The following is a 27,325-nucleotide window of genomic DNA, read 5'->3' on the forward strand; positions in this document are numbered from 1 at the left end:
GGTCTCAGTGGGGAATACTTGTAATCTTTCTTTCTCTAGCAGGTTAGTGTTGCTATTCCGTCACTAAGTTGCGTCTGACTCTTTGCGACCCCATGGACTGCGGCACGCCAGGCATCCCTGCTCTCCACTGTCTCCCAGAGTTTGCTCAAATTCATGTCTGTTGAGTCAGTGATACTACCTAACCATCTCATCCTCTGTCATCCCCTTCTCCACCTGCCTTCAATCTTACCCAGAATCAGGGTCTTTTCCAAAGAGTCCAGCTTTTCCCATCAGGTGGCCAAAGTATCGGAGCCCCAGCTTCAGCATCAGTCCTTCCAGTGAATATTCAGGGTTGATTTCCTTTAGGATTCACTGGTTTGGTCTGCCTGCAGTCCAAGAGACTCTCAAGAGTCTTTTCCAACACCACAGTTCAACAGCATCAATTCTTCTGCACTCAGCCCTCTCCCATGGGCCAACTGTCACATCGGTACATGACTACTGGAAAAACTCTCCAACGGTCTAGCTTGGGCTTGTTGATGTGACATCTGGGCGGGGTTCCAAGAGCGAGTCTTGGGTTGGGAACTGGCACTTCATCACTTCTGTCACATTCTGTTGGCCAGAGCAGGTCACAAGCACAGCCCAGATTGAGTGGTGGAAAAACAGATTTCACCCTTTCATGATGAGGGAGGCTAGAAAGTGTCACTAAAGGACATGAATATAGAAAAGAGTCAAGACTTGTGACCATGTTTGCAGTCTGCCACAGGGCTCTGAGGAAGCAGGGAGGATGTGAACAATAAAGGATTTATCTCAAATTTTTAAGATTCAAGATAATAGCATGCTCCTTTTTATGAGCTCTTAATAAAAAGTGATACTGTCAGCTACCGTATAATAGTGTATATATGTTAATCCCAAGCTCCTAATTTATCTTTCTTCCCCACCCCCATTATCCCTTTTGATAACCATAAGTGTTCTTAGTGCGTGTCTGTTTCTGCTTTGGAAATATCAGGAAGTTCATTTGTATCACTTTTTAAAAATATTCCATATGTAAGTGATATCGTGTGATATTTGTCTTTCTCTGTCTGACTTACTTCACTTTATATAATAATCTCATCCGTGTTGCTACAAATGGTATTATTTCACTCCTTTTTATGGCTGAGTAACAGTCCAGTTATATATATGTATATACACATGCTGGGAGAAGGCAATGGCACCCCACTCCAGCACTCTTGCCTGGAAAATCCCATGGGCAGAGGAGCCTGGTGGGCTGCAGTCCATGGGGTCGCTGTGAGTCGGGTACGACTGAGAGACTTCACTTTCACTTTTCCCTTTCATGCATTGGAGAAGGAAATGGCAACCCACTCCAGTATTCTTGCCTGGAGAATCCCAGTGCGGGGGAGCCTGGTGGGCTGCCGTCTATGGGGTCGCGCAGAGTTGGACACGACTGAAGCGGCTTAGCAGCAGCAGCAGCATATACACACGCTAAGTCACCTCAGTCATGTCTGACTCTTTGTGACCCTGTGGACTGTAGCCCGCCAGGCCCCTCTGTCCATGGGATTCTCCAGGCAAGAATACTGGAATGCGTTACCATGCCTTCCCCCAGGGAATGTTCCCAACCCAGTGACTGAACCCACATCTCTTATGTCTCCTGCATTGGTAAGTGGGTTCTTTACTACTAGCACGAACTGGAAAGCACACACATGCACGCGTGCACACACACACACACGCACCCTTCCTTTACACACACACATCCTTCCTTACATCTTCTTTATCCATTCATCTGTTGACAGACATTTAGGTTGCTTCTGCTTGTGCTAAGTCACTCAGTTGTGTCCAGCTCTTGGCAACCATGTGGACTGTAGCCCTCCAGGCTCCTCTGTCCATGGGATTCTCCAGGCAAGAATACTGGAGTGGGTTGCCATTTCCTCCTCCAGGGCATCTTCCTGACCCAGGGATTGAACCCACATCTCTTTAAGTCTCCTGAATTGGCAGGTGGGTTCTTTACCACTAGAGCGACCTGGGAGGGTACTTCTGTGTCTTGGCTATGGTAAGCAGTGCTGCTCTGATCATTGGGTTGAATGTATCTTTTCGAATAAGTGTTTTCTCTGAATTTATGTCTAGGAGTGGGGTTACTGGATCATATGTCAGCTCTACTTTTATTTTTTTAAGGAACCTCCATACTGTTCTCCATAGTGGCTTCAACAGTTTACATTCCCACCCACAGCATAGGGAGGGTTCCTTTTTCTTCACACTCTCTCAGGCATTTGTTATTTGTAGACTTAAATTTTATGTATGTATTTTATTTTTTGGTAGATTCTGCTTTTTTTAAAAAAAAGGATGTTGAAGAAAAATGTCAAGGCCACTCATAGGGGTTCTTTCACTGCCTGAACTGTTCCTATTTTTTATTAAATTTTTTGTTTTATATTGAAATACAGTTGATTATTAACAATGTTGTGTTAACATTGTATCAGGTGTATAGCAAGTGATGAAGTTATACATATATCCGTTTATTTTTTCAAATTCTCTTCCCATTCAGGTTATTATGGAGTATTGAGCAGAATCTTCAAAGAGCTTTGTGTGACTTACCATCTTTAATCCCCCAAGGGTCCTGGCGGTCTTTATTATCGCCCTCCCCATTTCACAGATGGGAGACGGCTCTTGAGTTATACTCCAGAGCCGTGCAGCCATGCCTTGTCAGTCCATCTCCAAAGTGTGTGCTCATCACCACCTCACTGTTCTGTTAAGAATCTCACGTGCAGAGTGCTCTGGACAGCATATTCACGTGTTTTAAATGAAACATTTTAAGAGTTATGTTCAGTGGAGCATTCCATCTCCTAACTTGGTTTGTTGCCTCTGTATTTAGTAACTGGTCTCTGGTGCCTGAGATTGGAAGATGTTTTGATATAGGAAATGAAAATGCCTTTTGTTTCCAGTGATCCAGTAATGCCTTGTCCTCCAGTATAGGTGACAGAACCCCAGATCTCAAATGATGCTATTTTGGAGATAGTTCACCTCCTCCAAACTCCTTTCACTTATCCTTGACCCAAAACATATAAACCTTTATCAGGTTTTTGATAATGCTAAAACATCTGAAAGATACTGTCATTTTACTTTGAATTTATAAGATCTACCTTCTCAAAGAGAATCTTGCTGGAAAACGTGTTTTAATCTTGTATCAAATAAGAATTCATGTTTTGAAGGTCAGTTCAGTTCAGTTGCTCAGTTGTGTCTGACTCTTTGCGACCCCATGAATCGCAGCACGCCAGGCCTCCCTGTCCATCACCAACTCCCGGAATTCACTCAAACTCATGTCCATCGAGTCGGTGATGCCATCCAGCCATCTTGTCCTCTGTCGTCCCCTTTTCCTCCTGCCCCCAATCCCTCCCAGCATCAGGGTCTTTTCCAGTGAGTCAGTTCTTTGCATGAGGTGGCCAAAGTATTAGAGTTTCAGCTTCAGCATCAGTCCTTCCAATGAATACCCAGGACTAATCTCCTTCAGAATGGACTGGTTGGATCTCCTTGCAGTCCAAGGGACTCTCAAGAGTCTTCTCCAACACCACAGTTCAAAAGCATCAATTCTTCGGCGCTCAGCTTTCTTCACAGTCCAACTCTCACATCCATACATGACCGCTGGAAAAACCATAGCCTTCCTTGACTAGACGGACCTTTGTTGGCAAAGTAATGTCTCTGCTTTTTAATATGCTTACCCCTGGACAAATCCCATCAAGTATTTTTCCTGTCATTGATGGAGCAGCAAACTATGCAGAGTGAATATGAATGCAGAATTTTTGAATTGTAGGTTGTAAGGACCTCACAGGTATAGAACAATGTGGCCGTGTCCAAAGCAGTGATCAGGTTACAGGCACCTCTCTCTGCTTCTTTCTTTGGGGTCTCCTTACAGGGTCATCTCACGAGGTTGTTTCTTTGATACCTCATATAGTATGAGGACTTAGGCACAATACAGCAGTGTTTGGAGGGTGCGTGTGCATGTAATGTGTCTGTCTGTATGCACACACGTATAATTGCTTTGTGCAGGGCCATATCCATGTACATAAGTGTGCCTTTACACTTCTTTGGAAATAGGAATGTGACTTTGACTTACTAGAAGCACTGACCACTTAAAATTTGGCTATTATAGAAAATGATCAGACTAAAATACAATTGATGTCAGTATGTACTACTCCAGACAGTAGGGTTGGTTAACCAAATAGCAACAAACTGAGTTATCAGGATGACAAAGTGACAGTAATTTACGATGAGTAAACAAAAAAGAGCCGCAGATACGACCTGGGGCTGTCCCAAGACAACATGGATAACAAAAGCAGCCCACCTCAATATTATGGCGCTTGTACTGCTTGTGAGTACAGTTCAGAGGAGGAGCGCTGTGGCGGGGGAGGACATGAGGCAGAGCTCTTGGGCCGTTGCACATCCATCAGTGGCTTGTGGATGGGCCTAGCAGCATCCCTGTTTTGCAGCACCTTTGTAAACATTCTAGTTCTGTTGGGACTTCCTGGGGGTCGAGACTCTGGTGGTTAAGATTCTGTGTGCGTCCCCTGCAGAGGGCACGGCTTCTATCCCTGGTTGGGGAGCTAAGATGCCACATGCAGTACAGCCAAAAAAAAAAAAAAGTTGTGGAAAGTAGTTTTGCCATAATTCTTCCAAAACACTGATTTATTTTTCACTTTGAATGGCACACTGAGTAGTACGTTTTTCATTTTCCTTTCCTTGTTCTAGAAACCCAGTAGTGTCCCAAGTTGGTGTGTGCTCAGAATCCCTTGAGATGGCTTGCTAAGCTTGCAACCTCTGCACCCCATCCCCATGACCAGGGGAGTCTGCGGTTTCACAAGCTTTGCAGATGGCTCTGAAACAGGTGGTCCCCATTCCTCTCCCCAAGGGCTCATAAAATAGGATGGCACCCCAATTGCTGTCCTTGTGAAAACCTGCATCTGGAGCTCAGATGTCCCCCGAAAGGGACATCTGAAACCACTCATTGGCCCCTTCTCCCTTTTTCCCAATCCTTGTATAAGCCCATTTGGCTCATTCTCCCAACAGTGAATGGTCACCTCTTTACAATGGTAAGGACTGGCCTGTGTTGGCAGGAGTCTGGGCCCTCTCAGTTGTTCACAGGGAATAGGGGTGGAGAGCATGCTCTTCCTGACTCAGGTCTGATCCTCCCGCAACCCCTGCATAGTTCCTTGTTTACCTCCTGTCCCTTGTTTCATAGCCTGGTTGTAGGGAATTTATGCTCTCCTGAGAAGAGCTCCCTGCCCTTTGAAGATTTTTTTTTAAAGGCTTTTTCTGTGAAGATATTGTTTTCGCTTTAGAGTAAGAGAGTAACTGAAGATTATTACATCAGTGAGGCCTAAATATGCAATAATGTCATTTAAAAATTAACACATCATTCAGTTCAGTTCAGTTGCTCAGTCGTATCCAACTCTTTGTGACCCCGTGAACTGCAGCACCCCAGGCTTCCATGTCCATCACCAGCTCCCAGAGCTTGCGCAGAATGTCCGTCTAGTTGGTGATGCCATCCAACCATCTCATCCTCTGTTGTCCCCTTCTCCTCCTGCCCTTCAATCTTTCCCAGCATCAGGGTCTTTTGCAATGAGTCAGTTCTTCCCATCAGGTGGCCAAAGTCCTGGAGCTTCAGCTTCAGCATGAGTCCTTCCAATGAGTTTTCAGTACTGATTTTCTTTAGGATTGACACATCATTAGAACACCATAGAAATCCTTGCTGCAGACAATGGTTGGGAAAAACAAAAACAACTGATGGCAAAAGTTTAAGATGAAGCATAGTGTTTACAAAATGTCGATCTACTGTAAGATATTGATTACAACAGGAAAAACAGTAGCTTTACTATGGAGAACCTCTTAGGCACCACCTTAATCAAGTAGCCAAGATCAAGCACCAGTAAAAAGATCTGCTGATGTAATGTATCCCTGGATGCAGTGCATGGAGATGGGCACATCACTGCTGTGGTATCCTTCCCTGTAACGTTGGATAGTGTCAGTCCAACCATGAGAAAACATCCAACAGGCCCAAACTGCATGCCATTATACAAAACATCTGACCAGTGTTCTTTGGGGCTATTGAGGTCATCGAAGGGCAAAGCAAGACTGAGAAACTGTCTCAGATTAGAGGAGACAAGAAAGCTGTGACCACTAAATGCAGCACAGGATCCGGGGCTAGATCCTGTGAGAAGTAAAGTCGAATTCAGATGCCGCAAGTCTCCAGTGCTGTAGCACTGTTAACTTACCAGTCTTCACAGTTGTACTGTGATCATCTAAGGTGTTGCCCTGAGGTAAGCTGAGTGTAGTATATGCAGGAACCTTCTTCTGTTTTTGCCCCCTTCTATAAGTCTGAAATGATGACATAAGACAGAGTTGGGGAAAAAAAAGAACTTTTATTTTGTAATGTATGAACGCTACAATAGCTTAGCATTCAGCCACTCTATTCAGCATGTGTTCCCCCACACATATTTTTATATTTTAGCTCTACTGAGTCATTTGTTGTTGATTAGCTCCTTTGGGCAGTGAGGGGGAGTAACACAATTTTTGTGTGTATTACAAAATATTTATGACCAACGTAACAACTGACTGTGTACCCACCCCCCAACTTTTAAAAATATGACAGTACAGTGAAGTCCCCCGCATTGCATTCTTTTATGACATTCTGCCCCTCTCGTCCTTGTTTACCACCCACACATAACTGCCACCACTTACAGTTAATCAATAGAGCTTGCTGTTTGCCAATCCTATTTCAGTGTTTTGCCCTTTTCCAAACTGACATAAATTGCGTTATGCTGTATCATATCTACAACTTGCTTTTTTGGTCCCACTTGATGTCTGGTTCATTCTTTTTCATCACTGTATAGATTTTCAACATGAATACACAATACATATTTGTCTTTCTCCAGCTGGCAGACATATTGGGAGTATTTTTGGTTTGGGGTTGTTTTCTGCTTGGTTATTCACTTTAAGAAGTATTTCCTCAGGTCAAAAGAGATCTCTACTTTTTCTGAACTCCAGTAACACTGTCTACCACTTTTAGCTTAGCATTTGTGACCTTTCAGTACAATTCTTTTGTAGCAGGTAGAAAGCTTTTTGAGGATCTAATTCTCCAAGATGGACATTATTGGAAAAAGAAGAATTTAGTTTTGTTGACTGAACAAGTAAATACTTAATGAGTTAAACATGGTCTACAAACAGATGTTGGGCATATTTGTGTTTATTTTCTTAGTTGTTGTATGGTTGTTGCCTCTTGGGGACTTTTCTTGTTAGATTTATGGTCACTGGGTTTGAAATATGGAGCATAAATCAGCTTAAAACTTTAAGAAATCATATGCTAGGTTTGCAGGCAACACAGGTGCCCGGGGTGTGTGTGTGTGTGTGTGTGTGTGTGCGCGCGCGTTTGTGTATGTTTAACTTTCAAGGAAAAAGTTTGACAAAATTAGCAATTTAATCTGCACTTTGGCATTACAAAGCAGAAGAGAGTTTGCTAGTTTATATTATGACAGAACTGTTGCTTTTGTGTATCATTCTTGTTAGAAAGTTAATATTTAATGTTGATAATTTTGTATGTGTACCCAGAATGAAATTGCCCAAATTAGTTCTTTGTCTCCAAAATTCTTTTATTTGAATGTTCGTCTTACTCCGTGAAAACACAGAACAGGTTTTAGAGCTCTCTTGGCCACCTTACTTGATTTCTACTGCAGCTTTGGCAGAGGTAAGTCGTGCTAGTATCATCCATATTTTACAGGTGAGGAGCACTGGATTGGAAGCCGGCGGAGGTTGTTTGCTTAGCGACCCTAAACAGAACCAGAAACCAGATCTTTCCTGGCTCTGTCCAGAGATTCCAGTTTCATTGCATACACTAAGCAAAAATATTAATCAAGAATTTTTATTTTGGTGGCATTTTAATACTTGATTCAGTAACATAATGCCAGCTTGACAGCTCTCCATAGTAGTGCAGGGAGCCCCGCATCACTGTTAGTGGCCCATTATAACTGCCTTTGTACTGCCCCGTTTGGTAGAAGGGTTCTGAGAAAAGCTGAAAGCAAACATTAGAAAAGAGCATGTCCTGACTGGTGTGTATTCTAAAGGAAAGAAAAACCTTATAAGTGGAACTGATAGGAAGGAGTGACACAACCAAAAGTTGGATAAATCTGAGGAGACAAGTGACTTTTTGATAGCTCGAGACCTATAGAAGAATTAAAGCCTCTCAGCGTATAGATTGGTGCAGTTGATCACTCACATTGCAATGTTAAAAAAGGCAGAAGCAGTACACTTAGAATATTGTCTTCGTGTCAGAAATGCACCTTCGTGCTTGAAAATGATAAAAAATTACAATCGATCCCTACAACTGTTCTGTTCATCTTTATTGATCAGGTGCAAGAAAGATAAATCGTAGCCCAAATAAGATTATAGTAAATGTTAGCATCGTCGGGGACTCCAGGTTGATAGAGAGCCATTCATCATCTCAAATGGTGACCTGTCCATTGCTCCAGCCATCCTGAGCCGGCTGTCTAATCACATACCTATTGATTTTATCTACATCCAGCAAACCTGGATGTGACTGTCATTGGGCAACCCAGATTGTTAAATGCAAAGGGGTCACTGGGTGTGAAGAGGATTTCACTTTCATTTTCTCACCAGCCAACAATGATGTATTAAAAAATAAACCACCCCAAGTCACACATGTGAAGCCTGAGTGAATAGAGAGTGAAGGGGCACAGTGGGCCACTGCATTGCACTGTGTTTCTTTACTGCCATGCATTTTGCAGGGTGTTCCATGGAGTCTGAAGGCTCATCGGGTCATTTAGGCCACCCCCTGCAGTAGGACAGGCTTCACAGTAGCTAGTCAGAACGGATCATTTTTAATGTTGCTGTGCCAGGAAAGGGATTACTTGGCTCTTACAACTTGATTTATATTGCTTATGTGTTCATTCATGTAATAGTGGAAACATTTTTTAATAAAAATTACCTAAATCTGCCCCCTTGTTCTTCCTGATTAATTTGTTATAAATGTTGATGCTTTTGTGGTCGTATGGAGATGATAGAACAAATTGTACTTGGTAAAGAATCCATCTTGAGGATAAATATACAGTGTAAAAAGAAATGATCCTTTAATATTCTAGGTGGAACACTGGAATGATAGGAAAATATGGTGGGTGAATTTCATATTTGATCTCAAGTGCTCTTTGGTCTTGCAGTGGTGGATTCCAAATGCGGGAGATCAAAATAGTCTTTCAAAACTACGTTAGGAATTTTTTCAGGAGGTTCAAATGTTGATGACTTACATGAATGTTTACTCTGTGATTACAATGTGTATGCCAACAGTGGTACTATTATTAAATAGATAACCTTACATGTATTTTAAGTGTTCATGTCACCATGCAAGAAAATTTCCTCCTTCTGCTTGAGTGGCAGACACAAGATTTTATGTAGTTTTTGAAATCGGAAGTCTTGCACACATGTTGTCCTCTTGAATAGTGAAAACTCTGCTATCAATCTTTATCCACAGAGCTCAGAGTTCTACAAAGTTACCACCGAGCAATACCAGAAAGCTGTTGAGGAGGTGGAAGCAAAGTTCAAGTAAGTCTTTAACAGTATTATCATTATTTTCCTTTACCTTTACCGCTCTTTAACACGTTGGCCCTCTGGAATACTTGGAAGTGTGTTTGGACCCATATCGCTATCATGGAATTCCAGTGCAAGGGACAGGCCTCTGATGAAAGTGTGTTGCAACTCCGTTTTATGAACTCCAGGGAACTTGAAAGCAGTGGTGGTAGTGTTTGCTTTTGGAATATGATTTTAGTAGAATACCCCTGGTTATGAAGGGAATGCTAAATTGTTACCTCCAACAATAGAAACACAGAGATCACTCACTTTCATATAATAAAACGATAGGCGTGTCCAAATTTGGGTATCTGTCTTTCTCCCGTTTAAGCTGTTTTTATTTCTTCGCGTGTACCTTGAAAACATTTAAATCACAGAACTTCCCCTTGACGTTGATTATGAAGGTGATGTTAAATTGCTCCCTGTATTAATCCTTGGGATGATTAAATGAGTGTTCTGTAATTGATGGATCAGAGTGTCCCTGACCCATAGCCCTGTACTTTCCCTTTGCTTTCAGTACTCATATTAGGTAAGAAAACATCATTCAGAATTTTCCTGAGTGTATAGATACTTCTGCTGTGTAACCCCTATTAGTCGCACATGTGCAAATTAGTGAGGCACAGAAAGGTGTTGTGACAGGTTTAGTCCAAAGATTGTATTAGGCTCTGACCTCCTTCCTTGGCATGTTTATAAGCACTTGATAAAATGATTAAACTCTAGGATAGAATGTTATTACTTTCTGCCGTAGTGTAATTTGTGTGGCAATGGATATTGGTGTTATTTTAATGTTGATTTAAAATATTTTTTAGAAAAAGTATGATTTAAGGTATATTTAAATAGAACCCTCCAGTCTTTCTTAGTGAATTATCTCTTTAGGAGCAGACAGGAAAGACCTTCTAAAAATGAGCCATAAATCTCACTCTTAAAGGTTAATGTGCTATCTTCAGAATTTAGATATGGAATTGGATAGATTTGATTTTCAAGACACTCTCCATATGTATTCCTAAAGTTGGGTTTTTATCTTTCCCACGAATGGTAAAGCAATGTTTTTCAAGCCTTTTTTCTCTGTACTGTGAGAACCTTTCACTTGGCAACCTGGGTCTGTCTTGTTTGTAAGACTGAAGCTATACAAATAAGTAAAATTTAAGATAAAGGATATCCGTTCTGACCAGGATGATCTATGAAGTCATAAAGAAGATGGCATTTTAGTTGAGGCTTGAAGAAGAGTATCGAGCAGTCAGGAAGGAAAGGTGTTCAAAAGGAAAACCATGCCCAGGAGTTGGTGGGTGACAAACTAGTTAAGATCAGTGGTTTGTTGCAGGGAGACTAGTGCCAGTAAGGTGGAAAAGTTAGTAGGGGCTTTCATTACCTGCTGAACAAGCTGATCTTCATTTAGCCGCAAGTCATAGTCTTCCAGGTGGTGCAGCAGTAGAGACTCGAGAGACTCAAGTTCAGTCCCTCGGTCAGGAAGATCCCCCGGAGGAGGAAATGGCAACTCTCTTCAGTATTCTTGATTGAGAAATCTCATGGACAGAGGAGCCTGGCAAGCTCTGTCCATGGGGTTACAAAGAGTTGGACACAATTGAGCACACACGAGTTGCACACACATTGCAAGGTGTTTGGCCAGGTGCGTACCCTGAGTTCTGCGCTCCTTCAGTAATAATAAACTGACAGTTCATGTGAGGTTGATCGGAGGCCTGGAAAAGAAAAGTAAAAAGCCAGAAATACCAGGTGAGAAGTCTCTGTAAGTGAAAGAAAAGAGATGGATGGAAAAGTCGCTGAGAGATTAGACGTGAGTTAGTGATTGATTGGTGTACTGGTTTGCTAGGGCTGCCACAGACTGAGTGGCTGAAACAGCAGTTTATTTTCTCATAGTTGGGGAGGCTGGAAGTTCAGGGTCAAGGTGTAAGCAGGGTTGGTTTCTCCAGGGGCTTTTCTTCTTGGCTCTCTTTACCTGGTCTTCCCTCTCTCCATCTGTGTCCTCGTCTCCTTCTCTTATAAGTCACATTGGATTAGTGTCTATCCTGATGATGATTTCATTTCAGCCTACCTCTTTAAAAAATCCTCTGTCCAAATTCACTCTCTAAAGCACCAGGCATTAGGATTTCAACATACAAATTTTGGGGGAGATGCATTTCAGCCCACAGCAAACACTTGGAGAGAAGGGATAAAGGAGAAACAGAAATATGAACTTAGTGTGTTGGAAAGAAAATTGGCAGAAGCTGAATTTCACAAACAAGTCTGATTTTAGATGAAAAGAATCTCTCTTCTGAAGCCACACCCAGCTGCCATGTCATGGCCCTGGAAAGCATATAGTCCGGCCTGGACTGGCCTATTGCAGAATGAGAGACTGCATGGAGCACAGAGGTAAGTCATGATGACTGACCTTCTCCACAGTGGCGTGGATCTGTAGGGTGGACTTGGTTTTAAGCAGAGCCTCAACAGCTATGGGGTCGCACAGGGTTGGACATGACTGAAGTGACTTAGCAGCAACAGCATGATCCTCTTTTATTAGAAGGTGTTGTTCTTGATTAGCTCCTACTCTCATCCAATGTAGTAGACAGTTTAACCTTTCCCAAAGCAAACGGTGGCCCTTGTACTCAGCTTCTGGGAGTAACCTCTAAATCCTTGGAATTTCCCAAGTGAAAGATATGTCTTCTTATTCATAATGGACCCCTTGGGCCATGTGGTATCAGCCCAGTGCCAAAGACTGAAGTCAGCCATTTGAGCAGCCAGGCCAGCTTATGTGACGAGGCCTGGTGAACCTCTGGGCGCGGAGAAGGGGTGAGCATCCCTAGTTGATGCAGCTCTACGTTTGTCACACACACTGATATCAGGAGGGTGTGCGTCCTGGGGACAGCGGGAACATTGCATTGGGAAGCCTCTCAGACTTTGTCCTGTGTTTCTCTTCCTTTGGGTGATTCTCTATAGCACTTCCCATAATGAGCCATAGTTCTGAGTTTAATAGCTTTAGTGAGTTCTGTGAGTCCTTTCATCGAATTTTCAAAGGTTAGGGTAGTTTGGGAAGCCCCATGAACTTGCAGTTGATACCAGAAGTTAGGACAAAGCCTGCCCTCAGACTTACAGTTTGGCTAACTCCAGTGCAAACAAAAATTCAGGAATGTCTGGAGCTGGTTCTTCAGAAAGTGGTTTTCTCTATGTCATGTTTTTCAGCTACTTCCTGCTCGGCTGGACTGCCTAGAATATGGTATTTTGATTGGCAGCTTCACACCAAGGAAATGATAGTGCTTCAGCTGCAAGAGATGTTTACCACCTTTGAGGGCACAGAGATTCCTCAGTGGAATTGTGTTTCTCCTCAGAAACTTGGGGACCTCAGAGAATCATGACATCTGCAGTCTTTGGCAAGACAGTGTACTGTATCTTTCCATTGCAGAGCTGAACTCAGCTGACTCTCCTAGACAGCACACCCTGGAGGACTTTGAGGAGGGTTTTGTTAATTTTATCTGATGGAAGGATTCATTTGGGTAGATCTTCATTACAGGAGATGGAAGCTTCTTAAAATGCAATTTCAAAGGCACTGTTACACGCCTGATGGGGAGGAAGGCTCCATACAAAATCACAGTAAAGAGAAAGAATAATGGACACTGTGAGCATTTGAGGCCGCACATGATGAATACCAGTTACACTGGTGCATCCTGCAGGACAGCTGATGGAATTATCTCAGGGATGCTTAAATGTTAACTCACACTCCACCTCACTTTATAGTATGGCAGCAAACCATGCAAACACTTTAGAGCTGATGGAATCCCGCTCCCCACGCTCCCCACTTTGTTTAATTAGCACATCATTCATTCATAGTGCTTCTATGAAGCATGCCCTCAGCTGTGTTCTCAGTGTATAGCCATGAAGGAGACAGGTGGGTCTTACTGGCATGAAACTTGGAAGCTCGTCACAGGAGAGCAGGTGGAAGACAGAATTTTAATAACCCAAAGCTTCCCAAAAAATCCTGAGTGAGTTCTACTGTGGTTAGATAATTGCATCCCTAATAAACACAAAGTTATTAAAAATTATTTATCATTTTTTCAATGGAAATTAAGTAATTTGGGATCAAGAATGTGTGTTTACTTTCAGGCAAGAACTTCTTCCCTCAAAAAAGCTTTAAAATTAGCTGTAAAACTGAAATCACTGGGTAAACTCACTGATATATATATATATATATATATATATATATATATATATATATATATATATATATATACATACACACACACACACACACCCCTATATCTAGCTTTTATTCAAAAGATACACCTTTTCAGCTCAACTGAAATGGTCATTATAAGCACCTCTTGCCACCTTTATCACCCTATGTTATTATCTGTTAAATAGAGCAAATTATGGTGTTAGTTTTGGGTTAGTTTTCTGGCAGTAATACCATGTTGTAGTTCTGTTACTGAAAATTATGTTCAGTATCAATCTTTGTAGTCTACCTTATAGATAATTAAGCAAAATATTATATTGTTATATTAATAGTGCTTATTAGCACAGACAGGTCTAGCACAAAGTAAATGTTCAATAAATGTTAGATTTTCTTTTTATTATATATTGTTATTTTTATATTAGTATTTTATTGTTATATCCAACTCATGTTGTAAAACTCTGCACCATTGGAGAAATTTCTGTATCTAGTTCCAGACAAAATCGAGATGATGTTAAAACCTCCCAGGGACTTCCCTGGCGGTCCAGTGGCTAAGACTCTGCACTTCCACTGTAGGCAGCGCAGTCTCCATCCGTAGTCTGGGAACTAAGATCCCCACATGCCACGGGGCAGGGCTAGAAAAATTTTTTAAAAATAACAAAAGAACAAACACACTGTAGGAACTTGTGGAGGCTTCTGTATTTGTTTTTAGAAAAACAAAAAGCTCCCAAAAGAGCATTAGAGAGAGATCATAGCCATGGGAAGTTCATAGTCCAGCTGGGAGACAGCATGTAAAGCGCTTATGACAGGACAGCCCAGTACGCGGTGTATCAGCTCTCAGGATGTACAGACAGAAAAAGGACTGTGCAGACGCTCAGGGCTGCAGGGCTCTGTGTTAGGTCAGCATCAGAATCCAGTTGTCGTCAGTGGCTTGTTGTCGATACACCACACCTACAGAGAGGAAACCTTACCACAGTGTATGTACACACAAGTTGTTTTTAAAATACAGATACAAACATGAACAATATCAAAGAAATGTGAGATATCGTAAAGGCAGTGTAAACCTTGGGAAGACAATGTAATAGCAAACAGAAGCATTTCAGAGATGACATCTTTCATTCCCATGTTTTCCTTTAGATAATGGACTGGCCAGTTCTACCTTCCATAAAAACGTATAGGGCAAGTGACATAGATCTATTGAAAATATTTTTGGACTGATTTCATTAGAGGTGTTCATTTGAAAGATGAAGCACTCGTAAAGGCGCGTGATTCTGTGCGGTCGGATGTGAATGCTGGTAATGCTCCTTTGTGTGCCAGGCGTTAGCAGGAGTTTTCACTTTTATCCTTGAACGAAGTTGTTCAAACCTGACTTATAAATTTAGGCTCATGGAGGAAGCCTGGGTTATCCTTGTAACGTATTAAAAGATTAGTTACCCCATGGAAGGAGTTTAGGTGATTGTAGAGTATCTGCAGAATGCTTCGCAAAAACTCTTAGAGATAAAATGGCTTTTTAAAGTATTATATAGTCAAACGTTTGCATCAGCGTAAAATTCTTTTCACTTTAAAATGTCCTTAGTTTTATTAGGGTTTCACTTTGGCCGTGCTGTTTAGTTTCTCTCTGGGATATGTGATTTTAGTAGCTACACTACGAATGAGTTAGTGAGGCTGAGGATGACATGCCAGTGATATCAGCAGGTGTTTCTCGTGTTCTCTGTAATTACACATGTGGATTATGGACAGTTTTAAGCAACAGTGTTTAAAGATCCTGCTTAATTGGCTGTAAAATAATTAAATAAGATTTTGACTGGCAAATTTATAATTCTGTTAGATGCATAAGCCAGTGGGCTTGAATGTCAATGTGACTTCAGCTTGGAAGTATTAGATTAATAGAACTAATTGTACTGCAGGTACACAGTTTACTCTGATTAATAGTCTTAGAGCTCTTCTAAAAGTTTCGCTGAGTAAATTTATGTTACTTACCATTCTGCTTAAACTTAATTAAAACCTATTTCCAAAGTTTGAGATGTTTAGCATCGCTGTGCCTCTTCCCATTTTTTCGAAAGTTGAACTCCTATAATTTTTCAGTGATGCCAGCTGCCTCATTGAGGAACTTGCCTTATCAAAAGGATTAAAATTATATACTGTCAGGCATGTATCTGTGCCTGCAGCTGACAGTTTCGCTGCGCATCATCTCTAATACATATTGATGTCTGCTTATAACCTACTTTCGTGCTGCGTGAATGGCTCTGATATACCAAATGTACATGATAAATGTTTTATCTCTGGTTCTCATTGATCAATTTCTAAATGATCAAATGGTTTATCTCAGTAAGACACTAATTCACATTGATCAAATTCTAAATGACCAAGTCAACTTGGTTTTCTGCTGCACATAAATTGTATTAAAACAACATTACTTGAACATGCTGGCTCTTCCAATGCAGGAGTTATGTTACCAGCAGTTACAATATAACTAGAGTTATTGTATTATAGAGATGTCTCCTCCATAATGAAAAGTTTACACAAGAAGAAAAGAATGCAATATTACAGGAAGAACAAGGCTTCGGGCAAGGATTGGGGCTTTTACTAACTAATTAAATTCCACATTTGTATTGGGCCTTCACCCCCCTCCTTTTTTTTTTTTTCCTTTTTTTTTTTTTGATTTGAAGGGCTGTGAGCAGGAAATATAGCAGCTGCAGTGGTGACATTTTATTTCCTACGATCCTTAGAGTCAAGCAATGCCTTGATTATTTAGTAAGACACTTAGTAACTAAAGAGGTTAAATTCTAGAAAAGTAAATATACCTGTACTCCTTGTATGTACACTTGGTTGTAATTGCCTAGTTAGAAGTATAGCATTGTGTGTTGTTATTTTTTTAGCATCAACTCACCTCTGTTATCTTCCACAGTGTTTCACATTCCAACTAGAGTTTGTCTGATAGAAAGTACCCACTTGGCTTAAACGTAGTCTTGATTACCTAGAACACCTCACTCCTCAGGCAGGTTATTTATTATATCTTTGACTTGTGTCTTCCATCTCTAAAATGTAAATTTTAACTGCCATTCTCTTTAGGGCATTTAAGCTGAGAAGGTTTTAAAGTTGAAAAAGAAAAAAAAAAGTTATTATTGATCCTCATCTAAGAAATGGACCTAAGTAGTTGTTTTACTTCAATCTGAGACACCACCTACCATGGGTCTGGCAGCCCCTTCTGTCCTTCATCAGGGGATGTGTGGAGAGGAGCCGGCCACCTCAAGCTAAGAAGCTGTGTCATTCTCTTCCCCCACATACCCCAAAATAGCAGCGTAGTTCCAAGGAAAGTGAGACCTGCTTTGGAACACACCAGTATTTGACTATATTTCTTACGATTGGCATGTAGATTTGCTTAGATTTCTAAGGAAACTAGGTGATTAAGGCCTTCTCCCCCTCTTTGAGATCGGATCCCTCCTAATCACTTCTGTCTAGTTAGTTAGTTTCTTCTTCAAGTGGGAGCTGTATCCTTCGTCTATATGCTTAATTCTCTAAGGTAACAGAAGATTAAATGACAAGAAACACTAACACCACTTGGGAGTTAGGTTTCCACCTGCATCAGTTTTGCATACGTTTAATTATAATTGCCCATTTAGAAGTATAGGGTTGTTTGTTGTTTTTGTTAAGACATGACACCATGAAACTCCTGGAAGAGAGCACAGGCAAAACAGCCTACGGCATAAATTAACAGTGCTTTCCTAGGTCAGTTTCTCAGGCAATAGAAACAAAAGCAAACAGAAACAAATGGAACCTAAACTCACAAGGCCCTGCACAGCAGAAGGAACCACAAGCAAAATGAAAAGACACCCCTTAGACTCGGAGAATACACTCGCAAATGATGCAACCGATAAGGGCTCAATCTCCAAAACACACAACTGGCTCATGCAGCCCAGTCTCAACTCAGTCAGGATGGGCAGAAGACCCAGACAGACACGTCTCCAAAGCAGACACCCAGAAGGCTACCAGGCACATGAAAAGACACTCAGCAGGGCCAGCCATCAGAGAAATGCAAATCCAAACCTCCGTGAGGCACTTCCTCACACCAGCCAGAATGGCCATTATCAAAATGTTCAAATACCAAATTCTGGAGAGATTGCTGAGAAAAGGGATACCGTCGCCCCCTGTATGCACGCTGGTGGCAGGAATGCAGACTGGTACAGCCATCTTGAAAAACAGCAGAGGCTGTTGACTGTTCCTCACAGCATTCCACTCAATCCAGAAGCGTCTGCAGAAGGGGACAGGGCAGGATGGCAAAGTGGGTGAATGTAGGAGTAAAAGGGCAGGACAGGGGTATAAGCCCTAAAATGGTATTATCTGTTTCACAACACAATAGAAACTGCAGCTGTTTCATGAACACGGGCAGTAGGTCTCCAGGTCTAGAGGGTCACGGTGGAAACCCCCTTACCATTTCAGCAGTGTGTGTGAAGGAACCTCAAGCAGTGACACAAGCCGGTGGAACCAGATTGCCCACTTCCTGCCTTCAATCCGTGACCTGGAATTCTCTCCAGGCCTCAACAGTGGCAGCTGGGGCTTGTTTGGGTTACTCCAGGAATCTTTTTTCCTTTAATACAGTCCATTTATGTGTTGCATGGAAATTATCAAAACGAGTCTTGTTGCAGCCCTTAGGTTAGTGGTCATAAGCTCCTGAATTCATGATTTGTTCTGCGTGAGATAACGAATCATTCTGTTTTTCCCCTACAGGAATATTAGCATTGAACTTTCTGCTTTAATCAATACAATCCATTAAGAATCTAGTGTTACTCTACATGGTTATGTGAAATATTAATTGCACACTCTTAGTTAGATAAATGAAGATTCTACCAAAATGATAGCTTGTTTCTTTCTTTGTATCATAATATTTAAATGAGAACATTTTATATTCTGAGATGCATGATATTTTAGAATTATTGATCCTTACTTATTTGAGTAATTAGCTACACGGCTCATAGTTTCCTAAAGGTGTTTCTAACTGGGATTACTAAGTTTTTTCCTGTTGCTGATTGCACCAAGAGTTCATTTACTTTTTAAAGGATCCAGTTGGAAATAATTTTTAAAAAATTTTACTTTGATGTTTTCAAAGCTGAGAAAAAGTTATTTTGCTTTTTGAGTGCCACTCCGCTGCAGGTAGAAAGCAGAGAAGCTTGTAGGGGGGCCAATTAGAGTTAATTACTGTCTGACTGACCGGCCATGTACAGGAAGACTTGTAGGAGGTAGATTTTCAATTCTTTCCTTGTGTCAAATTTTCAAAGTTTAACCATCTAGAGCCTTAAGTATGGTTAAAAATTACATCAAAGAAGTTATCTATGCATAAAAGTAATAGCTGTCAGGATGGTCTCTGGCAGTTTGTTTAGGCTCAGCCATATGGTGGTATCTACTTGTGTTTCATCAGTCCCTGGTTTGGGAAGCCTATTCCAAGTGCTATCAGCCCTTCCTGCTCTCAGCCAGATAATTAACCTAGGGTTGCCCACTCACTGTCTCTAGGGTAAAACCAGGTATTAACATTGAAACCAGACCTTTCAGGGTACTCATACTTGAACGGGCCTTCCTATTGTTTATTTGAATGTGTAATGTCCAGATCATCTCTCTTGGTGTCAGTCTATCAAGGATTCCTATTTCTGGCTCTTGGCATTTTTTCTTAACATGTAAGCAAACAAATACAAAAGTTGGTAAATTTGGACTTTTTTCATTAAAATGTTCTGCTCATCTTAAGACACCATTTTGAAAATACTAAAAACAGGCAAAAGACTTGAGCAGACTCTTCAAAGGAAGATATAAGAATGGCCAATTAGTACATGAGAAGTGCTAATAACATCATTAGTTATCAGGGAATTGCAAATTAAAACCACTGGAATGGTAAAAATCAAAAAGATTGACAGTACTAAGTGTCTGAAAGGATGTAAAGAAACCAGAGTTTTCCTGCTTTGCTGGTAGGGAATGTAAGAGAGCAAAGTCACTTTGGAAGAAGCTTGACAGTTTCTTATCAATTTAAACATTCATTTGCTCCATGACCTAGAAATTCCAGGTGGAGGTATTTATCCAAGGGCCAAGAAAATACTCTCGGCGGTAAAGAATCCGCCTGCCAGTGCAGGAGGCATTGGAGACTCGGGTTCGATCGCTGGGTTAGGAAAATCCCCTGGAGGAGGAAATGGCAACCAGCTCCAATATTCTTGCCTGGAGAATTCCATGGACAGAGGAACCTGATGGGCTACAGACCGTGGGGTCACAAAGAGTCGGACACAACTGAGCATGCATATGTGAGAGAGAAAGAAAATATACATCTCCAGAAAGAGTTGTATATCCATTCTATATCATGTTTATTCATACTTGTCAAAGATTAGAAGCCACTCATATGGTCATCAGTGAAAGACTGGATTAAAAAAGTTGTGGTATATTCGTACAGTAGAATACTGTTCAGCAGTTTTTTTTTTAAAAAGCAAACCGTTAATTCATATAAGAACATAGATGAATCTCAGGAACAAGTTAAGCAAAAAGAAGCCAGACACAAGACATTATCCATTATGTGATTCCATTTATGTGAAGTTCAAAAAAAAGAAAGATTGGTCTATACTGATAGAAATCAGCAAGTAGTTGATGGGGATAGAAGGGGACTTGACTGAAAACAGACCCATGTGAACTTCCTGAGATATTGAAGATATTTGTTTTCTGGGTAGTAGTTACAGGTGTATTTACAATTTTTGCTGCAATGTGAATACCTGTCAATGAATTTTTTATGTTGTTCTTAAAATATCCTAGATTTCCTAATTTTAATCAGGGAAAAAAATGTCCAAAATACTGGGAATACACTACCTCTAACAGTAATTTGTCCTAGGTAAAATAAGTTTCCTGAGTTTAATCACAGTTTTAAAAAACTTGTGATTTCTGATCTTATCCATAATCATATTTGCTTACTAGAATTTGAATACTTTATCTCAAAGTCAGGGCTGTTCGTTCAGTATATTTGATCTCTATACCTATAGGAGTAACCCTTGCTTTTTTTGTTAAAAATAAGTTTCCCCCCTTATTATTATTTTCTTTTACTTTAAAAAAATTGGTTGGGTATAGTTGATTTACAATGTTTCTGTTCTACAGCAAAGTGAATCAGTTATTCATTAACATATGTCCACTTTTTTAACAGATTCTTTTCCCATATAGGCCATTAGTATTGAGTAGAATTTCCTGCGCTATACAGTGGGTCCTTCTCAGTTTCAGCTCAGTTGCTCAGTCATGTCCAGCTCTTCGCGACCCCACTGAACCACAGTATGCCGGACCTCCCTGTCCACTACCAACTCCCGGAGTCTACCCAAACTCATGTCCACTGAGTTGGTGATGCCATCCAACCATCTCATTCTCTGTCATACCCTTCTCCTCCTGCCCTCAATCTTTCCCAACATCAGGATCTTTTCCAATGAGTCAGCTCTTCGCATCAGGTGGCCAAAGTATTGGAGTTTCAGCCTCAACATCAGTCCTTCCAATGAACACCCAGGACTCCTTCAGAATGGACTGGTTGGATCTCCTTGCAGTCCAGGGACTCTCAAGAGTCTTCTCCAACACCACAGTTCAAAAGCATCAATACTTCGGTGCTCAGCTTTCTTTGTAATCCAACTCTCACATCCATACATGACCACTGGAAAAACCATAGCCTTGACTGGAAAAACCATAGCCTTGACTAGACAGACCTTTGTTGGCAAATTAATGTCTCTGCTTTTTAGTATGCTGTCTAGGTTGGTCATAACTTTCCTTCCAAGGAGTAAGCGTCTTTTAATTTCATGGCTGCAATCACCATCTGCAGTGATTTTGGAGCCCAGAAAAATAAAGTCAGCCACTGTTTCCACTGTTTCCCCATCTATTTCCCATGAAGTGATGGGACCAGATGCCATGATCTTCGTTTTCTGAATGTTGAGCTTTAAGCCAACTTTTTCACTCTCCTCTTTCACTTTCATCAAGAGGCTCTTTAGTTCTTCACTTTCTGCCATAAGGGTGGTGTCATCTGCATATCTGAGGTTATTGATATTTCTCCTGGCAATCTTGATTCCAGCTTGTGATTCTTCCAGCCCAGCATTTCTCATGATGTACTCTGCATAGAAGTTAAATAAGCAGGGTGGCAATATACAGCCTTGACGTACTCCTTTTCCTATTTGGAACCAGTCTGTTGTTCCATGTCTAACTGCTGCTTCCTAACCTGCATACAGGTTTCTCAAGAGGCATGTCAGGTGGTCTGGTATTCCCATCTCTTTCAGAATTTTCCACAGTTTATTGTGATCCACACAGTCAAAGACTTTGACATAGTCAATAAAGCAGGAATAGATGTTTTTCTGGAACTCTCTTGCTTTTTCGATGATCCAGTGGATATTGGCAATTTCATCTCTGGTTCCTCTGCCTTTTCTAAAACCAGCTTGAACATCTGGAAGTTCATGGTTCACGTACTACTGAAGCTGGCTTAGAGAATTTTGAGCATTACTTCACTAGTGTGTGAGATGAGTGCAATTGTGCAGTAGTTTGAGCATTCTTTGGCATTGCCTTTCTTTGGGATTGGAATGAAAACTGACCTTTTCCAGTCCTGTGGCCACTGCTGAGTTTTCCGCATTTGCTGGCATATTGAGTGCCTTTAGTAATGTGTATATATCATCCCCAGTCTTCAAATTTATCCATCACTACCATGTCCCTGGTCTTACCCCCTAATAACCATAAGTTTGTTTTCTCTATCTGTAGCTCTATTTCTTTTTTGTGGATAAACTCATTTGTACCCTTTCTTTAAAATTCCACATATTTTATTAAATTACGTTTGCCTGTTATACATATTTGATATATATGCTATATTATATAAAAAGGATTTTTAAAGGCAGGATCTGCACATGAAACATTTATATAGTAACTCTGGTACTTTTTAATATTGTAATCTTAGGCAGCAATTTGTTCATACTATGTATTGAGTGAGCCCTGGCACAATGCTTGAAAACGTGTAAAAGCTTGCATCTTGGCCCTTACTACATGTTGAAATGAAAGCACACATGTTCCCACGTGAAAGTGTCGCCAAGCACCCCCACTTGCTCACATGGCTGCCTTTAGCTATTCAATGTGCTTTCTCATGCACCGGCCAGCACTTACATTGCCCTACTCCTTGTGTGAGTGTGTTTGTCTAAATGCTGGTGATCAGCTGCGCCCCTTGAAAACTGATGGATGTGCTCGTTAAGGGGAGTGCTCACTCTTGGCTCCCTTCTCCAGTCACCTCAGCTCCCGTTTCTGGATGAGGCTGGCAAGAAATACTGTGCAGTGATACATCTGGCTTTATCCTCCTTTTCAAGGACTGAAACCTCCCCTTTCAGTATGTTAAACACGCTTTGTAGGGATCTTACAAGCACAAAAAAGTCAGCTATTTGCCAATTGCAGTATTAACACAGAAAGCCTAAGGGCTGCTGTTGTGTGGTGGGGTTTCTTTTTTTTTTAACGTGCTGCCATCCGCTCTTCATTTTGTTCTCTTGTGCTTCTGAGACTGCACAAACACCTATTTATTTGTGAGACAGATCCATCTGTGGAGACTCTGAAGTCCACCAGCCCGCCACGGGTATAGATTTCCACAAAGCTGCCTGTGTGTGAGGCACATTCCGTGTGGTTTATGATCAGGAGCCTGAAGGTAGCATACACCTGTTTCTGCTTTTAGGGTGAAAAATGAATTGCCAGTTACTGTCGACGTGTGCAGACATGACACTTCATATGCTAGAAGCTTGCTCAGCCTGCTTTATGCTGGGCTCCCCGCTATGAAACCGTCAGGTCTGAAAAAGGGATGTGTGCTAGCAAGGAGAAGAGGGAAGGGGACCAGTCCTTGATCTGTTCCTGTCTTTTGTGCTCCTGCAAAGTGGCGGGAGGGAGGTCAGTGCCTCTCACCTCTGTTTCCCCAGCAGAGCTCTTGACAAGATGAAGTGATCAAAGCCGGACGCCAGCACGTCATCACAGGCTCATTACTTTGCAAGCTGCATGCCCAGATGCTGCTGTTTCTGCATCAGGCTTCGCTGATTTACATGCATAACACCTCCACTGCAGCTCATTTGGTACTATTCACAATTAACCGGTTCTTGTCTTGATAGAGTTTCTCTGATACAAAAGACCTTAATGTAAAGAGAAGAACATCACTAGGTGTAGCCTGCTTCTCTCAGACCTGCTGGTTGGTTGACAAGAAACAGGGATCAAATGTTTTGTCACTACTTTGTTATTTGTGTTATTGGTGTGGTTGGTGGGGTGTGGGTTTGGAGGTATTTTTGAAGTCTTTGAGATAGGAGATTTTCCAGGAGACCAGTTTCATCAACTTCCCGATCCTGGGAGTTCTTTTCCATGAGTGGATTCTGATATCCTGTTTTCGTTTGTTTGGTTTCTTCCCCCAGTGAAGAGCTGCTCATGACGTATATTTGTTTTGAAGGGTAGTAATGTGACGGCTCATCATCGCTATCAACAACACAGCCATCCGTCAAGGGTCTCTGACGCTCCACGCTCTGTGGGCGCTAGAAATGCAGAAGTGGATGTCTGAGTCCCTGTCCTCGGAGGTCTGTTACTTGTTGAAATTATGAGTTCTGCTGCAGAAGTGTCAAAACCTGATGCTGGAATTATAACTGTAACAACTATAACATTTGTTAGGGTTCCCTGGTGGTACAGTAGTTAACAGTTTGCCTTGCAGTGCTGGGGACACAGGTTTGATCCCTGGTCCAGAAAGATGTTACATGGGGTGGGGCAACTAAGCCCACGTGCCACAACTAGTAAGCCTGTGCTCTAGGTCCCGCGAACCGCAACTGCTGAACCTGCATGCCACAACTACTGAAGCCCGAGCGCTCTAGAACCTGTGCTCCGCAGCGAGAGAAGCCACCACCACGAGACGCTCATAGCCCCCGCTGTCTGCAGCTAGAGAAACTCACATACAGCAAGTAAGACCCAGTGCAGCCAAAAAACAACAACAACAACAACAAAAACACAACTATTCTTTTAAAAAAAGTTTGTTCAAGATTTGTTGAGTATTTAATACATTTCAGGTGGTTTTTATAAACTGGAGATACCGAGGTGAAGAGGCGTGATCCTTGCCCTCGGGACACTGGCAGTACACGTGAGAAGGCAGAAAGCACAACAGCCACTACAGTGTGTTAAATGCTTCTATAAAGGCACAGACAAAATAGGGTGGGGATGAGGAGGAGGATCTGGACTGCAGGAAGAGAGGCTTTTTTTTTGTTTGTTTTGAGATTTTCTCAAGGTGAGAAAAGGGAGAATGACTTTGCATGAAGAGGGAATCAAATTCTAGAAATGGTTAGACTGAATGTGGGGGAGGTATAATGGAATAGGAAGCCAGAAAGGAAGGTTAGAGTCAGACTTCAAAGGACTTAAAATGCTGTTTGTTTGGTTTTGGTTTTTGTTTTCCTTTTTTAGTAATTTAGTTTATTTATTTATGGCTGTGCTGGGTCTTCGTTGCTGCAAGGGATTTTCTCCAGTTGAGATGAGCGGGGGCTATCTCCAGTTGCGGTGCTTGGCCTTCTCATCGTGGTGGCTTCTCTCACTGCAGAGCATGGGCTCCAGGGCGCTCAGGCTTCAGTAGTTGTGGCGCACAGGCTTAGGTGGCATGTGAGATCTTCCTGGAGCAGGGATCGAGCCCGTCTCTTCTGCCCTGGCAGGCGGATTCTTTACCAGTGAGCCACCAGGGTAGCCCTAAATGCTGTGTTTTGAAAGGCAGAGTTATTGGGATGTGAGAGTTGAACCAAAAGTTTTACCTACTGGAGAGTATTTTTTTTAATTGCTTATGCCTGGTGCCCATAAATCTCATCATTAAGATTATGCCTTTTGAATTGGTCATTTTTTCTAGAAGGAGGCCGTCAAATATATAAATAGGATATTTGGTGCATACATACATGTGTATGTTGTAACAATCACGATTTGCTATTCATATTAATTACTGTTAAATATACACGTTCAGTTCAGTCGCTCAGTCATGTCCTACTCTTTGCGACCCCATGAATCACAGCACGCCAGGCCTCCCTGTCCATCACCAACTCCCGGAGTTCACTTAGACTCACGTCCATCGAGTCAGTGATGCCATCCAGCCATTTCATCCTCGGTCGTCCCCTTCTCCTCCTGCCCCAAATCCCTCCCAGCATCAGAGTCTTTTCCAATGAGTCAACTCTTCGCATGAGGTGGCCAAAGTATTGGAGTTTCCGCTTTAGCATCATTCCTTCCAAAGAAATCCCAGGGCTGATCTCCTTCAGAATGGACTGGTTGGATCTTCTTGCAGTCCAAGGAACTCTCAAGAGTCTTCTCCAACACTGCAGTTCAAAAGCATCAATTCTTTGGCGCTCAGCTTTCTTCACAGTCCAACTCTCAACATCCATACATGACCACTGGAAAAACCATAGCCTTGACTAGACGGACCTTTGTTGGCAAAGTGTCTCTGCTTTTCAGTATGCTATCTAGGTTGGTCATAACTTTTCTTCCAAGGAGTAAGCGTCTTTTAATTTCATGGCTGCAGTCACCATCTGCAGTGATTTTGGAGCCCCCAAAAATAAAGTCAGCCACTGTTTCCACTGTTTCCCCATCTATTTCCCATGAAGTGATGGGACCAGATGTTAACATGCATTAAAAATAAGCACATATCAGCCTATATTAATTGTTTGTTAGCAAGGTTCAGGGCCTTGAGAGAATGAGACATGGGAAAGAGTAGTTTGATTGGAAAGGTGGAGAGGAAAGAGTTCAGGAAAGGTTTAGTCCACAGGATGCTATCTGGAGAAATCTTAGGGCAGTTTTGCAGAGAAAGAGCCTTACCAAAAGGTAGGACGCTGGTTCTGCATATTAGCCCTGTCCGTGCAGTCTGTGGTATAAGATCATCTTTTAATTGAAATGGTATAATGATGGACTTAAATACTCTTAGCCATGATCTCTCTGTCCACGGTGTCCTGAGAATTCATTTGGTACCAGATTCTGCATGTTTTTGGAAAGAGTGCTTTGAGGCAGTTGTATATGGTTTATTCACTTATGGTCCCTGTGGGCCACAAGTCTTGGTTTATGTCTATAACTGCGCTTATGTGCACCCAATGTATATAAAATTAGCTCATGGACTGCTAGTCCCCTTGATTCTATTATTATTATTAAATGAAACTTTTAAGAATTCTTTCTCCTTCCCATTGCATTTTGTGATCAACTTTTGCCTGTTGATATCCTCCCTGGATGCTTAGTGTAAGTGAAAAACATGATATTAATAAATGCTAATGGATTTTTTAAACTGTCAATATAGTACCCTCTACTTTTTTACAAAGTAAATATAATTTTTTCCTCTTCCTTCTCAATCCCTTAAAAGTAGTGTGTGAAATTGTAGTTTGATATTCATCTTTCCAAGTTTACCTCTATCCACAGAAACATTAATAAACATACATGTTTCATTTTTATAAAAATGAGATTATATCATCCATGTATTTTACCTTACATTTATTATGGGTATATCACTCCTGGTCAACACATGTAAATCTAACTCCTGCTTTTCAGTACCTGCATAGTGGTCCCTGGCATTATTGTACCATGGTTTAT

The 27,325-nt window shown here is 41.5% G+C and overlaps 1 protein-coding gene across 1 annotated transcript in view; it reads left to right on the forward strand.

The window, feature by feature from the left end:
• The window catches only part of CHCHD3 (coiled-coil-helix-coiled-coil-helix domain containing 3), a 282,198-nt gene that overhangs the window by 213,341 nt on the left and 41,532 nt on the right, over window positions 1-27,325 (forward strand). Inside the window, exon 6 of the mRNA XM_005679482.2 lies at window positions 9,500-9,570. Within this exon, the coding sequence (XP_005679539.2) occupies window positions 9,500-9,570 (71 nt within the window). The remainder of the gene's footprint in view (window positions 1-9,499; window positions 9,571-27,325) is intronic.

Source organism: Capra hircus, chromosome 4 (genome assembly GCF_001704415.2).
Source record: "Capra hircus breed San Clemente chromosome 4, ASM170441v1, whole genome shotgun sequence".
NCBI classification, from domain to species: Eukaryota; Metazoa; Chordata; class Mammalia; order Artiodactyla; family Bovidae; genus Capra; species Capra hircus.